Genomic DNA, 15,635 nt, shown 5'->3' on the forward strand with positions numbered 1-15,635 from the left:
TTAGGAGGTATTGTCTCACATTTAGGAGGTATTGTCTCTCATTCATCATTGTAGATTCATAATTTTACAAATCTTAAGAACAAGATGTCTTTGTCATAAGGCATCTTTTCAAAGAAATGATATTAGCTTCATGAAATTTAATATGGTAGTGTCTCGCTAAAGACATTACATTATACAATGGTCTGGAGATCCAATGGTTCCACAGGCACATTAGTCAGTATTGGTAAATTCTTCAAAAAGATACAAGCCTTTAAAAGGATGCCCAGCTTTAAGGTTTCTGAAAATTTACGGAGGTTGTTTAAAATTATAAAATGAGGTCCGTAAGAATGTAAGCACCTTTATGCCGCGGCACCCCTATAACGACTTTCGTTTTTCGAATTGACGATGTTCGGTCGACCATAATAAAGGTACTGGAACTTTTATAAAAAAGCACCATTATGAAGGCATCCTTAATAAATGTCCTACCAGAAATATTATTCATGTAAAAGAAACACTTAAGATAGAATGATAATTATACTTTCTAAGGTATTTATGTTAATTAACCAGTTATTTTATGTTACGAGTCTTTACTAACATTTTATAAGATATTATCTTCTTACTTCTAGCAAGTCTCCGTGGTGCAATAGTAGCACACTCGGCGCATATTCGAGAGGTCTGCATTCGCGTCCGGGGAGCGCATTGCACAGATTTCGCCTCGCCTTCCGTGCTTTTTAAAAAAAAAAAAAAAAAAAAACCCTAATGATTGTACAGTGACGCCCGAACTAAAAGGTGGTGGACAATGTCACCACCAGGATTTGGCAGTTGGGTCCCTTAATCCTCAGTCGTCCTTTAAAAGGGAGACTATACAAAGTATTTTCTCCCTCTTTCCAGCATGCCTTCGTGGTGTAATGCTAGCACACTCGGCGCCTATTCGAGTGGTTCACGTTTGCGTCCCAACGAGGGAATTGCTCATTTTCCCCGTCTTTTGCTTCAAAAAATCCAAATTGATTCTACAGTGGAGGCAGAAGTATAAGTTGGTGAACAGCAATTTGTCACCATCAGGATTTGGCGATTGGGTCCCTTAATTCTCAGTCGTCCTTTAAAATAAGAGTATATAAGGTATTTTCTCCCTCCTTCCAGCATGCTTCGTGGCCTCGAATACACTCGGCGTGTATTCGAGGTTCGAGTCCCGGCAAGGGCATTGGACATTTTTCATGTCCCCTGATTCAAAAGAACCTAATGACTCTACAAGTACTCCTTTTCCGTTTTCCTGTCAGAATTTAGTTCGCGTGTATATAAGTGAGGGTTTGAGATTGTTTCTTGGTTTCAATCAGAGCGTGTTCCACCTGCTGAATGCCCCGTTACTAGTTGATATTCTGGGATAGCATTCCTGTCCATTCCTATTGCTTTATTCTTGCAGAGTGTGCTGTCACGCCGGTGTTGGTTAGAGTCCACTTGAGCTTTTAATATTTATGTGTAGCCTTTGGCTGATTAAGACTTAGATTTAGTTTTCATTTGAATTCCTTAATTTTGATTTCTAGCCATAAATGCCGGCTGAGTTTGTAAGCACCACCAGCAGTGCTTGCTGTTCAACTTGTTTGAGTTCTTAATAAAAGGGTCTCTTATACTCGTAGTACGCGTTTGTTTGCTTATTCAGACATAGTGATAAATTACTTAGACGTCTATGGGTCACAAATTACATTTAGCTTTAGGCAAAATCCCTGCACCCTCTTGTGAATACTGTACGAAAGATATGCATAGGATTTATTCAAAACTTTCATTAGAATCGGAAGAACAACTAAAATTAATTTTTGAATAAAAGAGATATCTGCGTTTATAATTAGTAATTTATTTTCCAAAACAATCATGGGTTTTACCAGTGGTTAAAACTGCAAGTTTCGATACATTCACTTCACATGTTCTTTTCCAATGAAGATAAATGTCCAAATGTCAGGTGCAACAGAACCGATCCCTTGTTGTCACTATAAAGTCATGGCTTAGGAGTCCGACCTAAATAACTCTGTGGGCGGCATAATAAGGACATTGGTGAAAATAAAGGTGAGCCAACATTCTCCTGGAATCTATCCAGATATATCCACCCCCAGCCACAACAGCTGAAGGCACAGAAATATCGCAAATCGCAAAGCAGAAATGAATTTCTCTGCCTGTTAAGCTTTTCATTCCAACTCAACACCTCTTTGTTTTGAGGATGACGCATGACATCTTTTTTGGGGGAACTCTCTGAAAAACTAAGGGTGATTTTTTTATAGTTTTATATGCATTTGAAGTGAATTTTATTCAAGTTATGAAAGCAGCCATTTTAATGATGACATTTTGGAATACAACTTAGCTAAAATTCTAATAAACTATGTTTAGTTGCAACAAAAAGAACACATAAAAAAGAACTAAATGTTAACGCAAATTCTAAACAATAAAAATGCGGTGTAATGCGATTAAATTCGTAATATTCTAGTTTCTAAGGATAAATAAGATGTTCTTTATCACCTGCGGAGGGGAAAATGGCGAAAAATGAACGTGTGCCGATTTGAGAGCAACAAACAGTAGCTGAAAATATTCAAGAATTATCCCATTTTAGGGATCGCTTCAATTGATATTTTTCATTTCTCTCTAGTGAAAACCATTTAAAAATCGTCTTCCTTTCGGCAGATTTTATTATTATTTTTATTTATTTATTTGAAAGCGTTTTCCATCAAAAAAATCTTCCGTTTCTAGTCAACGATTCCAATTCTAATCCCCCTTTTACATCAGTTCTTCAAGAATTTGTTTCTTAATTGTTCTTCTCTCATTCTACTTCAATCGGTGACGCAATTGTCTCCGTTTTCCATTATTTAGTTAACAGTTTGTCGAATATCTCTCACGAAAACACCAAGTTCCGTTTCTGTAATTTTTGCTTCTGCAGCTGGAGCAGAAAATTTTCAAATTTTAGTTCTGCAATTTGAATAAATTTGCTTATTATTAGTAACTAAGGATGCTTATTATTATTTGATTTAATATTTATTTTGGTTGTCTTGAATGCTGTTGCATAAGATTGTCACTCATGCAGGATGTGACAATCTCAAAAAGAAAAATTTCAAAATCTAAAATAAATGATAAAAAATTTAACAGCCGCCCAACCGGGAGCATATTTCACAAGTGCACATCAGCGCAGCCACTGAGGGAGGGGTTTCGAAAATGGACCAATGAGCTGCTATTGCTCTTGTGACGCTAAATCTTCGTGCATGTGAGCGTATGTTGTTTATGTTTCACAGTTATAAATATATGGCGTAATAGTAGAAATCTGGTATTGCTTTCGTTTTCTCAGTTTAATTAATCGCTGACATTTCACTTTCAAGATTTTTATCACGCATTAATATTTGGATTGATGTTCACGGCGTATTATGTGGGTTAAGAGAATTCAAGTGTATATTTTTTTAAACTGAGATGAGAATGACTGAAATTGTTACAATGAATATAGTGTTTTCTTATTTCAGTGCTTGCATTCTTTTGATTTTTAAAGTTTAAAATTCAGAATACATATGATCTGATTATATTCATTGTTAAAATTAAAAGTTATATGTGAATAAATTAAATATACTCGTTGTGAATAAGATAAATTCACTCTGCTTGATGAGTATTTCTTTTGTAGACAGTGCACTTAAGAGTGAGCAGTTATTGAATGTGAAATTTAACACACTAAATGCATACGAATACAAATTAGTAAATTTCACTTTGAATAAAATTCTGCATTGGTTATTATTATAGAACATCTTTTTCATATAAATTGCAATAAAAAGTGCTGACTTCTACTTACATATATATAATTGGTGTAAATATTTTTCTGATACGCATACTTTTATGTAAAGATTGCATTTGCGCTCAGATGTTTATCACATATTTATTTCTTTATCTTATTTACCATTTATTAAGTAATATTTCACATCGATATTTTTGCGAAGTATCCAACATGTATTTGTATTTATTTCAAACAGGTAGTGAAATCTTCATAATCGCCTATATTTGAAAAGTTTCAGATGCAATCGACGATGCTTTAATTATTTTTTACAGAAAATTGCGTCGCAGAATGTTTTCAACTATCTTGCTTAAATCTTAAGGCACGCGAAAGGTCATGTGACATGGCAGAAATATTATTGGATGCTCATTAGTCCATCTTAGAAGCCACTCCCTCGGTGGCTACACTGATGTGCATTTGTGAAATATGCCAACCTCCTCTAATTGCCGCACCGAAGGACCCGGGTTCAAGTCCGGAGAAGAAATGGATGTATCGTGTATAGTAGCGGTTCTCAATTTTTAATAAAAATTTCATTAAAGTTTTGCAAAACTTGAAATAGATAATAAAACAAATTCGAAATTCAAAATTCCAGCTTTAAGTTCACTAGCCACTTTTTCGTTTAATAATGTTAAAACGATATCTTTAGCTGCTGATCCTATAAGGATTTCTCCAATAGTGTGACCTGCCCAGTCTTAGCAATTCTTAGGCTTATGAGGTAACTAGCTTCCAAAGCTTTTTCACTTGAAAAAAAAAAAAGACCTTTCATTAATTATCTAATATTTTTGAGCTCCGATAATTTCCTCTTAAATCATTCTTCAGATTTAGCCTTTAAATTGACATGCTTAGATTCATATGTCTTTTAAGAAACGGTGGTTTCATATTTTGATTGATTAATACATCATCGCAAACAACACATTGAGGTTGAGGGTCCATTTTATTTCCATTTCAAGTAAATCCAAATGATAAATAACTTTTATTATATTTTCTAGAAACAATTTTGCTTTTCTTTTCAGTATTATTACTGCTAGTAGATAGTCCCGGATCCATCGCCTGTGAATCATCGCTTTTTCGCCAAGTCAAATCCTAGCCATTTTTCCATTTTGAAATTCTAGGTTTGTTTTATTATTTTTTCACAAATATTTAAATGCACAATTTATTACGAGTTCTTAAAAATCAAGCGACGGTATTCTCAGATCGTGTAGAAAAGTAAGGAACACAAAGTAACAAGAAGACAAAATGCATGTTGATAGAGACAGCAAACCTACGTAAAAAAAAAATGATTCTCACTGAAAATGGAGCACTATGAGCCCGGAAATGGCGACAAAATGTGACGTCATGCTAATAAATCGATAAACTCTAAGAGAATTAATGAGATACTATTATCTTTTTTATAGGAATTATTAAACTACTATTACTTTCCTATTAAATACAGCATTCATTTCTATCACTTCTTTTAAAAACATCATTTATGGGAAATTTTGTTATGTCCACAGCTAAAAAAATATTTGTGAAACTTACAACATAGAAGATGGGTTTAAAGAACACGTTATTCGATCCCATATAGTTGGACAGAAGGCCACACTTGGGCTTACATAAGCCAGAACTTCTAGCTTAACTCAAACAGATAATGTTGAACTTAAAATAAAATGTAATTAAACTAGCTTAACGGCTCAAATGATAATTTAAACGCGCAGGAAGTCTCTGACTCGTAAAAGCCGGCAGAAACAAGCTTAATGGCCAGAAGCCCTCAACGCCACAGAATCAAATCGCTGGTAAGTCAAAGTAATAACATGGTCTTCAAGCAGGCATAGCACGCTCTAAAAGCACCTTCCGAAACCTTCGCTTAAATAGCACTTCTTTCTGTTATAATCTGAATAAACGCGCTCTAACTGATAAGCATTCAGGCAGGAAAGCGTGGGTGAAAAGGATGTGAAATGAAAGTTGCTTTAACTAAAAATTAAATACCAGTCAAAACAAATGAATCTCTGCAACTCAGTGCGGTATTTAAAAGGGAGAGAGATGTTGAGACTTTGTCATGATTTTGGACATGGACTAAAAAGATCGCTTCTAAAGTTTCATGTCTGCAAATCCAATAAACTAAATTTTCTTTATTTCTATTTTGAATTCCATATTGGTAATTACTAATTTTTGGTAATCAATTTAATTGATATTACTAATTATTTTTTCTTTTAGTTCCAATATCGTCTAAAACATGCATATCAATAAATCTAACAAGTGAAAATAATAGTTAATATTGTGATAGAATTACAAAAATAATGAAACTAAATATTTCGAGACTTATACTAGATGTATAAGTCACATCTTCACTCGAACAACGTGGCAGCGAAGACTAACGTATTCACAGAGAAATTGCCCAACTTTTCTTAACGACTCAACCCCCATATAAAACACTGCGGGAGGGGAATGCACTCTCCCATTTCGTAAGAATTGGAAGAATTTTGTAAAAGGCGGAAAGAGGAATTTTAACATCGGCCTGTCTTGAATTACAATTTTCCAAAAACACCACGTAAATTTGTTGACATTTTTTGTCCAGACAAAATCAAACATATGTCTTACATACAACTATGTTGACTAGTGCATTATTTGTCAACATAGTTGCCAACTATGTTGCCAAGTACTTCGGCTACTACTAGGTGGGTAGTAGAGTACTGGCCAATTGGCTAGCCAACTATGCTGATAAGCGTTACACACAAGGGCACTTGCTTATAATTTACTTACACCTCATTAATCTTTGAAACTTTTCAAATGTATTTCCGGATAGAGAGAGTATATTTAATTCAAATAACTTGTAAATAGCTATTATACTAAAACATATATTATAATATTCGTATATTATTTCATTTTTGCTTTCATTCTTGAATATCTCATGAATTCAAACATTTTACAATTTTACACTGAATTTTGAATAACCACCACTATTGAAAACAAAATTAATAAACAGAGAAACTAATTATTCCACTAAGCTTCAATAAAAATAGTCATCATGCTGTATATTTCTTTACTAAAACCCCGTTTTTCTCGTTACTACACGACAAAACCTGAAGAAATCGATACCGTTAGAAAGGCATTTTTATTTGTTTCCGACGAATATTAATTATTTCACATAAGAATGTCTTGTTTGATAACTAAAGACTGAAAATTAAATTTAAAAAAGTTGATTTATGGAGTCGTTCGGTACTTTTTCGGTGTAGGAAACACGAAAAATCAGCTGTGTCTTCCCGAAATTCCCGATTCTGATTGCTAGCCGGTCGGGATTTCGAATTGCACCTCGGATGCCCACAGTAAAGAAGGAAAAAAAATTCTTTATATTCTCCCATACTTAAAAGGAAGCTGAAGAGGAGGAAATTAAGTCGCTAAAGCTTCGTGGTGCCTAATTATCTTTGACTATCCCATTTTTGTTCCAACTCGTAGAATTTAATAAGCATTTTGAAACAAATACGAAAAACAATCAGTGCTTTGCCTGGAAATCGAACTCCGGATATCCCGATTGCTAGTCGGGTGTGCTTTCCAATTACACCACAAAAGAAGGGGGAAATTCCTTGTAAATTCACAGAATAATTTCAATTAAATTTTGAGTTTTATTAAAGTTATGCCTCCAGATGTTAGGTTTAAGATAAGATCAAATATAGAGGAAGAAAACTGAATGAAAATTAATACTTTATTTATGAAAACGAAAATTAGTACTTCCTTTATTAACTACTCTGCTAAATAATTCACTTTATGTGCAACCTGAAAAAAGAATGCTTAATTAAAAAAAGCTGAAATCTCAAATTACCAATATTTTATAATTAACGTATACATTTTTTTTTGGTACAGGACTAAAATGCAGCAGAACCAGTACGACGAAGAGGAGGAGGAATTGGAAGAAATCGACATAGATTCGATAGAAGATGAACAGACTCTTATTCAGCTTGTAAGTACTCAAAATTACCAATAATATGCATTACTATCAACTAGTTTCGGAAACGATGTATGAAAGACTTCATTAAAATCCTTTTAGACGAGGCTTGGATAAAAAATGGTGGCAACATGTCGGTTGTTCCAAAAAGACTTATTAAAACACTAAAAGGTATAAACACTAAAATTCTCTTAATATAATCGCCTGCTGTGTCTATCACCATTAGCTTTATTTTCTGCCCCTAATACATGAACTTTCAACTTCTAAATTCCTGCTCGTGTTTGGACCTTCGACTTGCCTTTTCCCACCCATCAATCTACTGACTTTGGTCATGAACTTTTTTTCGCTTCTGCGGGCGGTTGGTGCAAAGGAGCACCATATTTTCTTCAAAGCAAAGTAAAAGGTCTTTGGTACAATCTTAATGATATGGCAAATACTCTTTTGTAGTAGTCACCAGAAGTGCAAAGTCATGATTCTGATTCTGATTCACCATTAGCCAAATTACTAGACGGTATCAGACATCACCAGCACATCCACTTCTGTTGATGTCCCTTAGCGATGCCCTAAAGAATGAATAAGCTTTCCTCTACTGTTGTTGGCAAAGAGATCATAGTCACTCGAATTCATATCTAGTTAGTATGGCGGATGTCTGAGTACTTGATTCACTTGGCGGATATTTGAGATGTCGCAGAAGATCTGTGACAGCCTCGCACTATGACAACACGTATTGTCATGGAGAATTCGTCACTGACAAGTGCTGTAATTTTCTCCTAGATACTGGACGCACACACCGACTCAAATGCCATATCCTCCTTAGCAATGTGTGGTGTCATAATGCCAGCGCTGTCACGGATCTTCAGCAATGGTGGCGATGGAAGGTACTGGAATTCAGACCAAGCTTACCTGATATGAATCGGTGTGACTGTGATCTCTTCGGCAGTATGAAAAAACCATTGCGAAGGATCCATTACAATACTACAGTAGAGAAAAGGTTAATTAATATGGGCGGTGGCTGTAGAGCATCAACAGATATACACATGCTGATGATATATTATTTTTTCCAATAATTTTTCAGAAGAAGATACACATGGCAGGCGATTATAGTGATCGATTGTAAAAGTTTGTATCAGTGGGTATAATATCTTTTCAGAACTATCGATATGTTGCCACTTTTTTGTGTTCATCCCTTGTAATTACTCATACAACCATCTGAATGCTTATCTCGCTAGTATTTAGCAAAAGCTACCTTCTCAATATATTAAAAAAAATTGCTTTACATAAAAATGCACATTTCATTTTTATGTAACAAATTATACACGTATAAGTTACTAAATTAAAAAAATAGTTACTGCAGTTGGGTCGAAAGCTACAGAATACAAGGTGTTAAAAAGATTAAATCTTAAATATCCCTTTATTTAATTGTATATTCATAGTTCTGATTTATAGCAAACAAAAGCTTTTGTCATGCAGTACCACTAAGTGAGAAGGAGGGGGATTTTTTGGTGAAGTTTTACAATCCATGAAAGAAATTGTTTTGAATATCCGAGTAAATGATGGCTTAAGAATGATAGTGGGGATAAGGCCATTGAACACAGGAAGTTCACCCGGCTTCGGGTTCCGGGCCTGGTTGTAAGAGCTTTTCGCGATTATCTATCACGTGTGATATGATTAGTAACCAGAATCCTTCAGAAAGGGCCCACAATTGTCGTATGATTAAGAACGTTGCCCACTGGTTCTTTTGACGTAGTAAATAGGCTGGCTGCATGGGTGCTTTGGTGGCTTTCTTTACATGCAACTTGAATGATAATAGCCACTCTGGCGGATACTCTTTAAGTTATTTTCTGATTTTGGTTACGGAAACAGTAACTCAGATAGGTTCTCCGAGGTTCAGTACTCGACATTCCATCATCCAGTATTGGCAATTACCAATTATTTAACTCTTATTCAAATTAACGAAGATAAAAACATTAGTAGGACCGATATGATTAGAGGAATTATTCAATAAAAGTTCCAAGGAGTAACTAAGGAAAAATATTGCTAAAAGTAACAACACAAGCAAATTTATAAATGATATAGTGAACTTATCATAGTGAATGTGAATATATAAATGGATATGTGAATATATAAATATAGATTTCAAACTTCTATGGTGAAAATTATGGGCCTACTTACCCATTTGCTTCCATCCCCTCTCACGTTATTTTTTTTCGCCCCCTTCCTTAGGATGTCACTGATACGCTACTAATAAATTCTCGAAAATTTTTCAATCTCTGTTTTTGTTTCTAATTATCTACATTTATTTATATTTAATCTTTTATAATTTTTAAAAGCATTTTATGCTGCAGTACCTCCAGATAAAAATAACATATATAATATAAATAAGGTAAATTATAGCTTAAGACAATATAAATTATTGATGTTAAATTTTTTTTTAAAAAAAAAATCTAAAAACTTTCACATTTTATATTACGCCCAAACAAAGGTTTTTTTCATTTGCAGACACATACACGTTTCGAGAGCATTTGAGCTAACGCCATATTGGGCTAAAAATGTTTAGAAACAGTATAGCTTTAGAATTTCCAATAGACAGTCTCGTGCGCTGGACATAAAAATGTTTGATTCCCCAAAAATTCGGGCTTCCAGGTGTTCATGTTCGGGTGGAGAACCATTTTATTCAACATTGGATGACTCTAGGTACCGTTGTTTTCTCGCAGTGCGAGAAGCACACATACATTCATGCAGATTCTTCATTATTTAATTTCCTTAAATATGATAAAGGACGATAATATTTGGTGGCAACAATCTAAAAGGTGATACAGCCGTTTATAGTGATTCGACGAAAAATGCCATTTCGAGACTTAAGCTTCGTTCAGACGAGGGCGTAAAGGGCATAAGTGGTTAAAACCGAGCTCCGTTGCCAAGGCAACCAGTCTGTGCTACGTCACAAAATCTGGTTTAGTGCTCGGGGCATAGGGTTCAAAGTTTTTAACTTTACGCCAAGTTTGGGATAAGCGTCGACCAATCAGAGCGAAGCTAACACGAAGCGGCGTTCTACAGATTTCGCTGTCACAAAACAAGCAGAGTGAACGCGGGAAATCAATCGAGCAGGAGAACAGCGCGGGAAAGTTGTAGATACATCCACGCATGGGCAAATCAGCTTCTCCTATTGGCCACAGCTTATACACCGTTCTCACAAGTGTGAACGGAATTCTGTATTTTATGCCCTTATGACTACGCCTCTATGCCCTTTACACCGCCGTCTGAACGCAGCCTAATAGGCCTTCTAGGCTAACGCCCAATTGGGCTAAAAATATTAAATAAACAACATTGTGCACTAAAAATTGTATTTCACTCTGAAATAGAGCGTAACAGCCTTTGGCTAAGAATGAAAATTTGCTGTTAAGTGTTTAAATCAAAATTATATCGACTGGACAAAATTAAATATATGCAAAATTAATTGGTGCAGATTTCGTTTTCGTATCATATATATATATATATTCTTATATGCTTAAAAGAATAAGTTTTCATTCTTTGTTCAGCAGTAGAATTTTAATCACCATTTCTGATTGTAATTTCATAAGATACTTTGTAAATAAAGTTGAAAACATGTTGTTTTGATTTTTGCAGCTTGATGAAGCTGAAGATTTCGACGATAGGAAGAGGATACGAGACCGGTTAATGAAAGTGCAACACGAGATTAAAGGTAAATTTTTCTTCCGGAAATATTCATTCCATGCTTAACAGATGACAACAGAAAATAGCAGCAGGAATTCTTATTCAGTCTGCAAACAAACTAATTTCGAAATTCTGCCATAATTTATGCATGTATTATTCTTTCTGAAGTTCCTATTCGAAGCACAGACACGGTGATTTTCTGTTCATGTTTCAAAAATAGTATTTATGCAAACCTAACGCATTTTACGACATGATCTTCTTAATTACAATTCATTAGTTGCTCTTATATTTTACAAGTCCCCTGTCTCCCTGTCCATATGCAGGCCCCGTTATATTCTTTTTGATTTTTTTAAAAAAAATTAATTCAAACATATTTCTTTAAGGCCATGGTCAAAAAGACTGATTTGTATTTATAATTAATTAATACTTGAAATCATAAGATATAATGATAAAAATATTCTCGAATGATGCAAATTTCAAGTCTGAGAGGCAAAGAATACTCGCTAATATTTATTTTTTGTAATTAAAAGTTTTAGAAAGTTATTTGCGAAACATTTACTAGATCTTAAATGACTTCATATTCTTTTTTACATATACTGTCGTATGTCTTTTCCAAAAACATACTTACTTTTAAATATACCGTTATGAATTTTGTATATATGTAAATAATTTTAGTGAAATTGTAGTATCTTTTATATAATGCAACATGGAAAATCTGAAGAGATCGGAAATCGGCCGGAAAAATAAGATTAAATAAGGGGCAAGTCTATTTAACACTGACGTAAAAGGGCTATCTCGATATATTGGCGAGATCTCGCCAAGCTGCAATGGTTTCAGTAAATAATGATTGTCGCCAAATTTGGCCAGAAATCGCCAAAAAGTCACCAAACTTCGCGACCATTTGGGGATATTTTGGTCTGTCACTGTATAATTGGTATTGTAATTGAATAACTATATCTGATCCTTATATGTAACTTTAAGAGTATACGCCTTCCAATTATTTCGAGAAATGGAAGGTGCTAGACATTTCTCGGCTGCCGCGCGGAAAACTGTGTAAGACCGAAGAGAGCATCAGTGCTCAGTTTTTAGTTCAGAGATCACTTCAGTGTATTGAGAGGTCGTGGGAGCTTCGCTGCTCGGGTGCGATTTGCATTGAATTGTGTTTAACGTTCTTAGTAGTTTGAATTGGTAATTACTCGTTGTGGTTTGTCATATTAAGAAGAGCTCTATGTGTATTTTTGACGGAAACTCCAGATCTGTAAACTGTTTCTTTTGGTAAAATTAATTTTAATAAACCGTTCTGTTTGCATTCAATCCATTAGGAACGCGTACGTAAGCAAAAATACATATATAAAAGGGGGGAGAAGTTCAAGATATTTCAGTAATTTATCGAGAAAGCTCTGAAAATAACTCATAATAATTGATAACCCAAAAGTTGAAGTCCTTCGCGACGGATGGTTTATTTTACTTTTTTGCATGAAAATATATCCGAATAATTATTTTCTCTGCAGTTTGAAACTATTACATCTTCGGAAAAAAAATTTTTCAAATTCGAAAAGAACATTTTAGCCAAACGAAATGTTGCTAAAAAGTAACTACACGTTCCCTTTACATATTTAAAAATAGTAAAACATTAAAAGTATTGTAAAATTCATTAAAATAAAATGCTTAACTGTTTCCGTGCTACGAAATGGTGAATGCAGTTAAAACAGCCTTAAAACCATACCGCATTTCAAGCTAATGCCAAGGATTTGCATTTAATATTGAATAAAAATATGAAAATAACAGATTATTGAATATTTAAATTGTATGCTAATTACTTAAAATTATACTTTTTCCGTTCTGGAACATGGAATCAACTAAATATTTTTTTTGCAGAAGTATGTAATTTTTGTTTTATTTCTTTGACAAAAAATCTTTCAATTAGTCATTTAAAGAAATATTCTATCCTTGTTTCTGGCGACACAAAGAAATTTTCGTGCACATTTTATTAGAAGATGAACTCCTCGTAAACAAACCATTCACAGATTATACCAACAACTGGAAGCCAACAACAAATCCTCATATCTGCGTTGGAAAAGCGCAGATCCAATGTTTGAAAAAGTTGTGACAGCGCTCATTAAGTCTTCTACACACGGAAATGGCAACAGGTCACCCTTTACGCATTGAATGCAAGACGGAGCACGGCCACATTTTGGAAAAGTTGTTCTTGATTTCCTATGTGAGATATTTAATGCGATTATAATATCACATCGGGTCCGAAACGTTACGAAGGTGACGTTTCGGAAACAGAGTGACTTTCACGTAGCCCTGACATTAATCAATGTGATTTCTTTCGATGGGATTTTATTAAAGATAAAATATTCGCAAAAGGTAGGGAAATAAAATGGAGGACACATTGAACACGTTCTGCACTAAACTCACTTTCGGTTCAGACAGCTAACTAAGCATTCATTTTGCAACATTTCGGTGGTAAATAAATATGTAATAAATAAATTAAATTAATAATTGGAAAGGTTTCAGATTTTAACGGTCGCACAAAAGGGTTTGTTAAGGATTTTTACGCTCTTGCTAAGCTCGCAGTCTACCAGTCTGCTGACGCACTCACTACTGCTAATCCTTTTTTTCTTTTTAGCTTTATTATCAAGCACCAAATTCTTCGCACTTAAGCTATACACAACAGCAAAATTACAAAAATTTTAAAAGCAGCATAGCGGCACCTATTTAGAATTTCCAGATGCAGAAATAAGTGTTGGCATACATTTTTCGGTATTCTTCCAATAGGCGATCTACCTAATTTAACTTTGTAGTTACTTTACAAAACCATAGGTGGCGGCACTAAAATTCTTGTTTTTATATATTTTTTTCTTCCGCCATTTTATTCAAATTTACATAATCAGATTTGGCAAAATATTTATTTCTCTTGCTGTATTTTATGCTGCGTATAAGGAAGCTTTCAATGTGCGAATAAAAGTGTGATTTTTTTTTTTTTTTTTTTTTACTAGGATAGCTGGTTTAAATATTTCAATGATTTACTCGATATTAATATAACTAAAAGTCGCCCTAAATGTTACGGATATATATTATATCAAGAATTTCGCGCATATAGTAAATGAAGACGAATTACACTCGATTTTGTACTGCTATATTAGTTGTTTCAACACTTATTTACAAACAATTTGTTGTAAGAAGAGTACGGGAAAAAAAAAAAAAAAAAAAAGAGAGAGAGATAATGAATTTAAGGGAGTTAAATTAAACACTGTGGCCGCTTGAGACAGTTATTTTATTTGTTTCTTATTTCGGAAGCACTTCCGCAGAGAACCCGGTAAATGTAAACAGCGCCAACTTTGGCGATAATAGTTCAAACCTGGTAACCCAGCCGATTTATCGTATTCGCTTGTTCGAAGTTTGCAACCATTTTTCTTGCGTTCATTTTGTTAAAATATCACTGTCATTGTTCGCATTTGCAGATTTACATTATTCTTCTCTTATTTATTATTATTTTTTCTGAAATTTTTAACAACGAATAGATAGAAATATTTTCGTAGATAGAGGCCAGTTCTCGGTTCGGGATGAAAGGAAGAAAATACGACGGGAGGGGTGAATGCTATTGTAACACGGCTGTTCACGTTGTGTGTTCTTAATTATTAACAGCTCTAAGAACCATGAGGTTTCCAACCTCTAAAATAATTTGTTTCCGTAGGCCGCAAAAATGTGCATGTGCTTTTATTTTTATTATTGGTTATTGTCATCTAAAAGTATGAGAATAAATCAATTTTTATGGCGTAAAATTTTAACAAGATAATATATTGTTAATGCTATTAAATTGAAATAAAAAAAATATTATTGATTATCTAAGATGACAGAATAGATGCATCACCATGGTCATCAAAATTAGCAAACCACTGCTGATGTAAGGAATATATTGTTTTCTGTGTTAATTGGAATTTAAGTCAAATTTTTTTCGTTTCTCACGTTTAACCGGTTAATTTCAATACATTAATACTAATTTATATTTTTAAATGAATTTTTATTTCCGTTATAAATGCTTATATATTGTCTTATGCTTAATATATTCTTTTCTGTGCTAACTTGAATTTAATTCAAATTTATTTTCGTATATCACGTTTAACCGGTTAGTTTTACATCTACAGGCTTATTATCTGTGAATTTTTACTACCATATGCTTGTTTTGTCTGCTAACTTGAATTTACATGCACTAAAAATCACGTTTACAAAATATCACATTTACGGGTCGGCTCATCGAGCTTG

The 15,635-nt window shown here is 33.9% G+C and overlaps 1 protein-coding gene across 2 annotated transcripts in view; it reads left to right on the forward strand.

The window, feature by feature from the left end:
* The window catches only part of LOC118198360 (uncharacterized), a 70,673-nt gene that overhangs the window by 25,678 nt on the left and 29,360 nt on the right, over nt 1-15,635 (forward strand). For both annotated transcript variants that reach the window (XM_035370019.2, XM_035370018.2), the window contains exons 2-3: nt 7,607-7,703; nt 11,316-11,391. In XM_035370019.2, the coding sequence (XP_035225910.1) occupies nt 7,614-7,703; nt 11,316-11,391 (166 nt within the window). In that variant the 5' untranslated portion in view covers nt 7,607-7,613. The remainder of the gene's footprint in view (nt 1-7,606; nt 7,704-11,315; nt 11,392-15,635) is intronic.

The sequence above is a fragment of the Stegodyphus dumicola genome, chromosome 2 (assembly GCF_044657685.1).
Source record: "Stegodyphus dumicola isolate Sdum_Otavi_A_Nest chromosome 2, ASM4465768v1".
NCBI classification, from domain to species: domain Eukaryota; kingdom Metazoa; phylum Arthropoda; class Arachnida; order Araneae; family Eresidae; genus Stegodyphus; species Stegodyphus dumicola.